General features: G+C 61.4%; 5 protein-coding genes across 5 annotated transcripts; all 5 read right to left on the bottom strand.

Moving 5' to 3' along the window:
* Nucleotides 1-855: 855 nt before the first annotated feature.
* Nucleotides 856-2,205, bottom strand: LOC120349755 (sucrose-6-phosphate hydrolase-like). Its single transcript, XM_039420321.1, is given in 6 exon segments — nucleotides 856-1,088; nucleotides 1,197-1,493; nucleotides 1,496-1,577; nucleotides 1,580-1,684; nucleotides 1,686-1,850; nucleotides 1,852-2,205. Coding segments are annotated over 6 exon segments (1,236 nt in total).
* A 211-nt stretch (nucleotides 2,206-2,416) lies between these two features.
* LOC120349754 (PTS system sucrose-specific EIIBC component-like) lies at nucleotides 2,417-2,953 on the bottom strand. The gene has a single exon (XM_039420320.1). It carries the CDS (start codon nucleotides 2,951-2,953, stop codon nucleotides 2,417-2,419), a length of 537 nt encoding a protein of 178 aa, XP_039276254.1.
* On the bottom strand, nucleotides 2,950-3,555 carry LOC120349753 (PTS system sucrose-specific EIIBC component-like). Its single transcript, XM_039420319.1, has one exon. The coding sequence runs from the start codon at nucleotides 3,553-3,555 to the stop codon at nucleotides 2,950-2,952; it is 606 nt and encodes a 201-aa protein (XP_039276253.1).
* A 62-nt stretch (nucleotides 3,556-3,617) lies between these two features.
* LOC120349752 lies at nucleotides 3,618-4,284 on the bottom strand. Its single transcript, XM_039420318.1, is given in 3 exon segments — nucleotides 3,618-3,724; nucleotides 3,727-4,044; nucleotides 4,095-4,284. Coding segments are annotated over 3 exon segments (615 nt in total).
* Nucleotides 4,285-6,431: 2,147 nt separating this feature from the next.
* Nucleotides 6,432-7,441, bottom strand: LOC120349751 (non-hemolytic phospholipase C-like). Its single transcript, XM_039420317.1, has 2 exons — nucleotides 7,173-7,441; nucleotides 6,432-7,095 (listed from the first exon to the last, which is right to left on the bottom strand). Exons 1-2 carry the CDS (start codon nucleotides 7,439-7,441, stop codon nucleotides 6,432-6,434), a joined length of 933 nt encoding a protein of 310 aa, XP_039276251.1.
* Nucleotides 7,442-9,437: the final 1,996 nt, after the last annotated feature.

Genomic DNA, 9,437 nt, shown 5'->3' with positions numbered 1-9,437 from the left:
CTTCCAGCAGGCCACAGGCGGCGGTGAACAGCGCTTTGGGCGGACGCCCCAGCTGTGCGCACAGCTGAGCGAACATCTCGTAACCGAGCTGGGGTGGTAACTGCCGTTGATGATCCATTCCGGTTTGCACGTTACGCCGGCGCGCTCCAGGCCAAGCTGGAAGCCGGCCAGCCGATCGCGGGTCGGTGAAATGCGCGGCTGCCCGCCGAGAAAATAGATCTCATCCGGATGTTGGCGCGCGACCTTTCCACCAGCTCGGCGGTCGCATTAACCGAGTCGGTGATCACCAGCGGCAGTTCGGAACCGGCGATCAGGCGGTCCATCTGCACCACCGGCAGCCCGACGTTGATCTTCTGGTATTCCGCGTCGTTCAACTGGCTGGAGGCGACGATCAGGCCGTCGACTGCCTTGCACCAGACTGTTCCCGCCATCATCTCCTGCGCCGGGTTTTCATCGGTGAGGCGATCAACAGCTGCAGACCGGCTTCGCGGACAGCGTTTCCAGCTCGCGCGAGATCACCGCAAAGCCGTAGTTGGTCATCTCCGGTACCACCAGCCCCAGCGTGTGGCTGCGGTTGGAGCGCAAAGAGCGGGCGTGGATGCGGGGCTGATAATGGTGTTCGTGCGCCAGCGCCAGAATGCGATCGCGGGTGTCGTCGGACACCCGGTATTCCTTGCTGCGGCCGTTCAGCACCAGGCTGGCGGTCGATTTCGACACCCGGCCAGCGTGGCGATGTCACTGATGGTAATGCGTTATTTTTTTTCACTGACGCCATCTGAATTCATCGGAGGATGCGTCATTCTAGCATGCATGGCGTCAGCGGCCAGTATTCCAACGCCAGCGCTGCGCTCCCGTTCAGCCGCAGTTGCGGTTCACCTGCCGGAAGTAGCGCGCGCTCATCACCGCCTCGCCGTGGTTGATGAAGATCTCCACGCTGGAACGATCGAACAGCAGCTGCAGATGCGTGACCGGCTGCGCCAGTAACGGTGCTCCGGCCGGCCGTCGGCCAGGGAAGCGCGCGTCAGCTGCAGCCGCTCGCCGTCCCAGTTCAGCGTCATCGCGTCGCCAAAGGCGGCGCTGAACGCGCCCTGCGGCGTCAGCTGCAGCTCCGCGGCGCCCAGTGCATAGGCGGGGGCGTCATCGGCGCGGCCTCGCCAGTCTTCTCGCTCGCCGCGCAGCTGTTGCAACTCGCGCGCCGGGCGCTGGTGGAGGCGGCCATGCCGCAGCGACAGCTCGCGTGGGCAGGTCATGGTATGGATCCAGCCATAACGGCGCTGTCGGATGGGCTTCTTCATCTTGCTCGGGCACGCCCATCCAGGCGAACAGCAGGCGGCGGCCATCTTCCGCCAGCGTTGTCTGGGGCGCGTAGAACTCGAAGCCGGCGTCCAGCTCGTGAAATTCGCGTGGGCTGAAGGCTGCCTGCCGATAATCCAGCTTGCCGAGCAGATAACCGGCCTGATAACGGTTGAGGTAGCGTTCCGGCTGCGGCGCCAGCCCTGCGGGCAGCAGATCAACACGTCGCCGCCGTCCAGCGAGAACAGATCCGGGCATTCCCACATGTAGCGAATTCGCCCAGGCCGTTCAGGCCGGAACCGGCGATCTCTCCCAGCGCTTGCCAGTCGCGCAGATCGCTGGAACGCAGCAGCAACACCTTGCCGCGATCCTGCAAGTCACGCGCGCCGAGCAACCATGTACCAGGCATCCTGATGACGCCACACTTTCGGGTCGCGTACGTGGCCGCTGTAGCCCTCCGGCAGCGGCAGCACCGGCCCGAGTTTGCGGTATTCGCCCCGATCGCTTGCCTGAGCCAGGCATTGGTAAGCGGTGCGTGAGCCGTCGGGGATTTCACGTGCCGGTATAGATCAGCGTGATTTTGTCTTCCGCCACTACCGCCGAGCCGGAGTAACAGCCGTGGCTGTCGTAACAGGCGCCCGGTGCCAGGGCGAGCGGCTGATGTTCCCAATGCACTAAATCGATCGACTGCCAGTGTCCCCAGCACTTGTTGCGATGATCGCAGCCCAGCGGATTCCACTGATAGAACAGGTGATAAACGCCGTTGTGCTGGATAAAGCCGTTGGGATCGTTCAGCAAGCCAACGCTGGGCGCCAGATGCCAGGCCGGGCGGTGCGGATCGCGCTGCGCGAGTGGCTGGCCGTTCATGACCGCCCGCAGTGCCTGTTTGATTAAGCTGAGTTCTTCCATCATTGCGCGTCCGTGTTGTATTTCAGCAGCAGGGAGAGCACGAAGGCGCTGCCAAAAGCGATTGCCAGGCCGAGGATATAGCTGACCAGCGAACTGGCCTGCACGATCGCCATGCCGGGAATCGCCGTCAGCCCGACCGCGTTCATGCCGACATGGTTGGCCACCACCCAGGCGCCGCCGAGCGCGCCGCCCGCCAGCGCCGCCAGGAAAGGCTTCACGAGCGCAGGTTGATACCGAACAGCGCCGCTCGGTGATGCCGAGCATGGCGGAAAAGGCCGAAGGCACCGCGATGGCTTTGATTTGGCGTCGCGGGTTTTGAAATACACGCCAGGCAGGCGCCGCCCTGAGCGATGTTGGCCATCGACCAGATCGGCAGCAGGAAGTTGACGCCGATATGGGGTTGCCGAGCAGCCCGGCCTCTACCGCATGGAAACTGTGGTGAATGCCGGTGATGACGATAGCGGAATAGAGGCCGCCGAACAGCAGCCCGGCGAACCACCCCGCATGGGCAATCAGCGTGCTGAGCACGAAGGATGCCGTCGCCCAGCGCCCGGCCGGCGCCGATAAACAGCAGGGCGACAAAACCTGAGATGACCACCGTCAGGAACGGCGTCAGGATCAGATCGAGCGCGTTGGGGATCACCTTGCGCAGCCGCTTTTCCAGCACGCTCATGAACCACACCGTCAGCAGCACCGGGAACACGGTGCCCTGATAGCCGATCATGGCGATGTCCAGACCGAAGAAGTTCATGGTGTGGACCCTCCGGCGACGCCCCAGGCGTTGGTCAGCGCCGGATGCGTCAGAATGCCGCCGAGCGTGGCGCCCAGGTAGGGGTTGCCGCCGAATTCGCGTGCGGCGGTGAAGCCGATCAGAATTGGCAGGATAATGAACGCCGCCGAGCTGAACATATCCAGCATGATGAACAGCGCGCTGTTGGCATCGGCCCAGCCATAGGTTTTCACCATGCCGAGCAGCCCCATCAACAGGCCGGACGCGACGATCGCCGGATGATCGGCACGAAGATGTTCGACAGCAGGCGGGCGATGCGCTGCAGCGGGTTGAGCTTTTTCGCCGCGATATCGGCGGCTTCGGCCTGCTGGATTCGCTGACGCCCGCCGCCTTGATGAATTCCGCATGCACCTTGTTGACCACCCGGTGCCGAAGATCACTGGATCTGACCGGCGTGCTGAAGCAGCTTTGACACCGTCCAGTTTGCCGATGGCCTCTTTATCCACTTTGCTGTCGTCCACCAGTACCAGGCGCAGACGCGTGGCGCAGTGGGCGGCGCTGGCGATATTCTCTTTACCGCCGAGCAGTGGCAACAGCGCGTTGGCGGTTGCGGTAATGTCCATGTTATCCCTTGCTAAATAAAAATGCCGCTGCGCAGTTTGCGGCGCAGCGACGTGAATCGATGTCAGAAGAAATACTTGAATCTGGCGCGCATGCCGTAACGTTGGTCGTTGTCGCCGTTGGCTATCTTGTTGTCGGCGTTGGCTTCCAGCAGCGAGACATAGGCCCCCAATACAAATTGAAATTCTTCATATTCATAATGTTAGGTATCTGATACGACGCATGAACGGTGTGGATGTCGTAGTTGCCCGGTTCGCTGAGCGGGTTGTGGATATCGGCGGCGATCCCGGCGGTATTGAACTCTTTGATATTGTTATGGGCATAGATATAACCCAGTTCGAAGCGCCGCCACAGCACGTTCACGCCGGCGGTGAAGTCTTGCTCGCCTGACGCATCCAGATAGGCGGTGCTCAGGTTGGCCACCACGCCGTTGTCCGATCGGCGGCGCTGTTGTTCCAGCTCATCGTCATGCCGTAGCCGTTGCGCTTGGACTGATCGACGAAGCGCCCTGGCCGTCCTGATAACCGTAGGCGTTATTCACCACGTTGCTTTCCATTGCCGCTGCGATGCTGAAGGCGTCTTTTTTCCAGGCGATCACCGGCGCAAATAGGCGACGTTTTCTTATTGTTCAGGGCGTTGCCGTGGTAGCTGTTGTCCTGGAACAGCGAAGTGCCGTCCTCCACCAGCGTGTTCAGCTCGAAATAGACATCACCGGCATATTTGCTCAACATCAGGTTGCCGCCGCTGCTGCTGCGGCGCGGCCTTCTTTCATCATGTAGATATAGCCGAAGCCGTCGGCGTACAAATCGTTGGCGGTATTGCCGGAGTATTGAATGAAGGTGTCCTGATTCAGTGGGAACATGTCGTAGGCTTCAAAGCGGCCGATTTGGTTTGCCAGTCTTTTCATTGCCGAAGAAGAAGGCGGCGTCGTCCAGGTTCATTTTGCCGGTCATGTCCGCCAGCGGCTGCACGCTGAAGCCCGGAAGTTGCCGTCCTGATTGCGGCGGTAGCCGTCCAGCCCGACCAGATGCGGCGTTGATATCCCAACGCTCTTTGTTGCCGGGCTTCAGTCCTGTGGTCGCTGCCTTTCAGCGACGTCAGTGGCCGCTGCGGCTGGCGCCGTCCAGGTTGAACTCCACGTCGCCGTACAGCTTCAGATCGTTGAAGCCGTTCAGTTTCAGTGCGCCGGTCGGGGCAATCGGCGTAGCGGCATGCTGCGCAATCTGCGCGGTTTGCCGTTCGGTGTTGGCGGTGCGCTGTTCCAGCTGTTGCGCCCGGCGTTCCGCCGCCGTCGCGCGGGTTTCAGCCTGCGCGGCGCGCCGTTCCGCCTGCGCCAGACGTTGTTCCAGGGCGTTGAGGCGCGCCTCGATGCCGCCGCTGCCCGATGCCGCTGCGCTGGAAGCGGAGAGGAAAGCCCTGTTGTTATCGCCAAATAGCTGAGTTTTTTCATCATCGTCTATCATCCGGGTAAGGTTGTTATTATTGTTTGCTAAATTGCTAAACCGTTTTTCAAGGCGAAAGATAACGAGAGAGGCGAGCTGGCAACTCAGTTAGCTAACCCGATTCAGCTATTGTGATCGAGCGCGCAAATCGTGGGCAAAAGACCACGGCGAACCTGAGGATCGCCGTAGATGCAGAGGATCAACGGAGGAAAGCCGCCAGCTCGTCGGCGCGGGGCAGGGCGGTCATGGCCCCTTTGGCGGTGGTGGCCAGCGCGCGCAGGCCTGCGCCTGGGCGATAACCGCCGGCACTGCGCTTCCTGCGCAATTCGTGAAGGCGTGCCAGCGCCGCTAACAGCCCGGCGACGAAGGCATCGCCGGCGCCGGTGGTATCGCCGGAACGACAGGCGCCGCGCGGAAATGACGCAGCCGTTGGCCGTCATGCACATAGACGCCGTCGCCGCCCAGCGTCACCAGCAGCAGGCGCAGCGGATAGGTTTGCATCATCCAGCGAATGGCGTTCTCCAGATCGTCAAGATGGCTGATGAAAGCCAGCTCTTCGCGCGACAGTTTCACCACGTCCGCCAGCAGCAGCGCCTTTTGCAGGCAGGGGCGCAGCGCTTCCGGCTGGCGCCAGACCTCTTCGCGGATGTTGGGATCGAAACTGACCGGCCACCGGCCGCCCGGATGCGTTCCATCGCGGCAAAGGCCGCGCTGCGGCTGGGTTCCTGCGAGAGCGCGATGGAGCAGAGGTGCAGCCATTCCCCCCGTTGGAAATCCGGCAGATCGTCAGGCTGCAAAAACAGATCGGCACTGGGCTGCACCATAAACGTGAATGAGCGCTCACCCTGCAGATCGAGATCCACCACGACCGTGGAGGTGTGGTGTTCGGGGTCTGGCCGCATATGGCCGATATCCACCCCTCATCGCTCAGCACCTGCTGCAGAAAGGCACCGAAGCCGTCTTGCCCCACCCGCCCGATAAGGCGCTGTCGCCACCAAGCCGGGCGATCCCCACCGCCACGTTAGCGGCGCGCCGCCGGGCATTTGAGATAACCGTTGGCATTTTCCGGCACCAGGTCGATCACGGCGTCGCCCAGTACCATACGCGATTTATCATGCTTAATCCTGTTATTAGCCTTGTCAGATGGGTGGCTAAAATAGAAGAACCGTTTAGCAAGGCAATGAAATAATATCCGACCGTGAGCGAGATCAAAAAAATAGCGGGGGTGGGGCAGGGAGAAGGTTTTGAGAATGCGCCCACCGCGGGAGAACCGACGTCTGTGGGCGCCACAAAAAAGAGGCTGGCGGTTTAATTTCCGCGATTCAATCTACAACGCTTTACTCCTGGCCCATCAGGGGTCGCTGACGCTGTGCTCGCCATCCTCCAACCGGCCCGCCAGGCGGCGTAGCCAACCTCCCGGGCTTTGCAGCGTAAGGTCATACCAACCGCCGCTGCGTGGGCATCAAAGCTTTGCTGGTGGCTGCCGCCTGCCGGCAGCGTGATGTGCCACGGCCCTGCTGCGTATAGGGGCAGCGTTCGAGGGTAACCGCTATCGCTTCGGTGCCCGGATTGTTCAGCTGCAGCTGCAGCTGCCCCGGCGGCGGTTGATCCTGCGAACCGGGCGGCGCCACGTGCTGGAAGATCTCGGTGTCGAACGGCACCGTCGATTTACCGGCGAAGCTGCCGTCCTCGCGCAGCGACGGCGCGGAAGGCGAAGGCATATGGTCAAAAAAGCCGTCGTTTTCGTCGTAGTTGACCAGTAGGACGGTTTTACTCCACACCTCCGGGTTGTCGGTCAGCGCGTTGAGGATCTCTTGGGTGAACCAGCCGCCCTGCACCGGGCTGGAGGGATCGGGGTGTTCCGAATAGGCCGCCGGCGCGATGATCCAGCTGACCTGCGGCAGTTTGCCCTGCTGTATGTCGGCGCGGAATCCGGCCAGCATGGCGTCCAGATCGTTGCCGTCGGCGGCCGGCAGGGTGTTGCCGTTGCCTTTGTACAGCGGTGCGGCCTCGTTGAGCGCATCGCGATAGGGCACGAAGGCGTTGAGTCTTTCGGCGCCCCGCGCCGGATTGCCCACCTGAATGCTGGCGGCGCGGGTACTGGCGGAAGCCCGCCAACGGGTTTCGGTAAAGTTGTCCGGCAGGAATTGATACACCTTCCAGCTGACGCCGCTTGCCTCCAGCCGTTCCGGATAGGTGTCCACTGGTAGCCGATCTCCGCGGGCCGGGGCTGTCCCATTCGTTGACCACCACCGCCACGTCGGCGGCGGACGGGCCGTTGGTGCGGTCCAGTGGAACAGTCGGTTGGTGTTGGTGCCGGCGTGAATAGCGCAGTGATAGGCCGTCGCAGAGGTAAAGGCGTGGCCAGCGCGAATTGGAACGGCAGCTCATGCTGGCGGTAGTAGCCCATCGAGGCCGGCGTTTTGTAGGTCGGCCAGGCGCTCATGCGGCGTGATCCCAGGCGGCTTGTTCATCCACCCACGAATGCGGCGTGCCGGTGACGCGCTGGGCGTTGCCGCGTTTGCTGTCCAGGTGGTAGGGCAGCACAGCCGCTCGGCGCCCTGTTGTTGCCAGACATGGCGATCGCCGGGCAAGGGAATGGTAAAGCGATCGCTGAAGCCGCGCACGCCCGCAGGGTGCCGAAGTAGTGGTCGAAAGAGCGGTTCTCCTGCATCAGGATCACCACGTGTTCGACGTCGCGCAGGGTGCCGGTGCGGTTGTTGGCGGGAATGGCCAGCGCTTTGCGAATCGAGGCGGGCAACAGCGAGAACGCCGATCCGATGGCGGCAGCCCGCAGGATGTCTCTGCGTGAAGGTCAGGCATGCGTCGTTAATCCGTCAGTGTGCTTTGAAGATAGCCGCTGACGACGATAATGGCGAAAAATAACAGGGAGATGAAAGCGGGGGGAAACAATGCTCCCTGCGGGAGCACTGCGGGGATAACGCTTACTGTCTGATCGGCGGCCGAGCGCGGCGCCCGTTTCGAAATCGCCTGCGGAAGGGTTGATATCAGGCCGCCGCGGCGGGTGTAGCGCGCGAATACGCTGAGTTTTCCGGACGGCAGCTCTGCTTGATGTCGTTGAAAATACGCTCGACGCACTGCTCGTGGAATTCGTTGGCTGGCGGAAGGAGATCAGGTAGCGCGCAGGCTTTCGCGGTCGATTTTGCGGCCTTCATAGCGGATCACGACGCTGCCCCAGTCCGGCTGGTGGTGACCAGGCAGTTGGATTCAGCAGGTTGGAAGACAGCGTCTCCGACACCGGTCCCCTCTCTCGGCCGCGCCGCTCAGGTATTCCGGTTTGAAGGCGAAGTCGTCGACCGCGATATCCAGATCGTCGATGTTGATGCCGGCAGGCGGTCGATCTGCGCCGGGCAACCTTCCAGCCCGGATAAAGCTTGACGGTGACCTGGCCGTTGGCCGCTGCGACAGATCTTTGCATGGCGGCGCTCACCTGTTTCCACGCTGTCAAAGCGCGTTTGGTTGAAGCTGTTGAGATTACAGCTTGAACGATTGGACTCGATCAGGTTCGACGAGGAATGCGGGAAGGTAAATTCGCCGATGCCGACCACGGCTTGCCCTTGGCGTTGAGCCAGGAAAGCTCGAAGGCGGTCCACGATCAAAGCCGCTGAACGGCAGCTGCCGCTCGTCCACGCCGATCAGATCGCGGCCGCGCGCACGCGGCAAGGCTTCGAGCAATGCGGGAGCATTTGATCGGATAATCGGAGTTCGCGCCAAGATGGGTGATCTTATCTTGCTTTTGGATATGCTATTCATTGCCCTTTGCTTGTTCGGTATTGATGTAGCGGTTAAACAGACTGCTGGTGGCGTAGATTGGCCCAACGCCGCAGGGCGTAAACCACCTTGATCAGGAACTGCGACAGGATCATGGTTTTGATGATGTCCCAGCTCAGCACGTTGTAGAACGCCAGCGTACCAACACCACGCTGTCGATGGCCGAAGCCACAACGGTATGGTGATCACGCGCACAAACAGGTAGCGGGAGTTGGTCACTCTTTGATTTTGCAAAGCAGGTAGGAGTTGACGTTCTCGGAGATCAGATAGGCCGCCGACGAGGCGACCAGCACCGCCATGATGCTGTGCACGATGCCGTGTAGGTCTCGCTGTACTCCCACTGCGGAATGCTCGGCACCAGCGTCGTTACCCGACCCCCAGGACGAAGGTCAGGTTGGCGATAAACGAGATGATAATCGTGCGCCGGGCCAGCCGTAATCCATAGAATTCGTTGAGGAGTCCACCAGAATGAACGTGAGCGGGTAGATGAAGATCGCCGGGGGCGTGATGAGATTCAGCACCGGGATTTGGATCGGCTTGACGCCGCACAGCGTTGAGAAAATATAAATCACGCTGAGCGCCACGGTAATAATCAGTAGGCGTACCAGGAGCGTTCGTGGCGATTCGCTGAGCTCGTAGGCGGTTTTTTG

The sequence above is a fragment of the Nilaparvata lugens genome, chromosome 2, assembly GCF_014356525.2.
Source record: "Nilaparvata lugens isolate BPH chromosome 2, ASM1435652v1, whole genome shotgun sequence".
In the NCBI taxonomy this organism is placed as follows: Eukaryota; Metazoa; Arthropoda; class Insecta; order Hemiptera; family Delphacidae; genus Nilaparvata; species Nilaparvata lugens.
This window is presented reverse-complemented; position numbering and strand designations above follow the sequence as displayed.

Excerpts from the sequence above, each read along its gene's own strand:
- LOC120349753 (XM_039420319.1), bottom strand. The coding sequence starts at position 3,555 with ATGGACATTACCGCAACCGCCAACGCGCTGTTGCCACTGCTCGGCGGT.
- LOC120349754 (XM_039420320.1), bottom strand. The coding sequence starts at position 2,953 with ATGAACTTCTTCGGTCTGGACATCGCCATGATCGGCTATCAGGGCACC.
- LOC120349751 (XM_039420317.1), bottom strand. The coding sequence starts at position 7,441 with ATGAGCGCCTGGCCGACCTACAAAACGCCGGCCTCGATGGGCTACTAC. Across the intron at positions 7,096-7,172 it reads CCTATCCGGAACGGCTGGAG|TACCCGCGCCGCCAGCATTC; the intron begins GCAAGCGGCGTC and ends GGCTTCCGCCAG.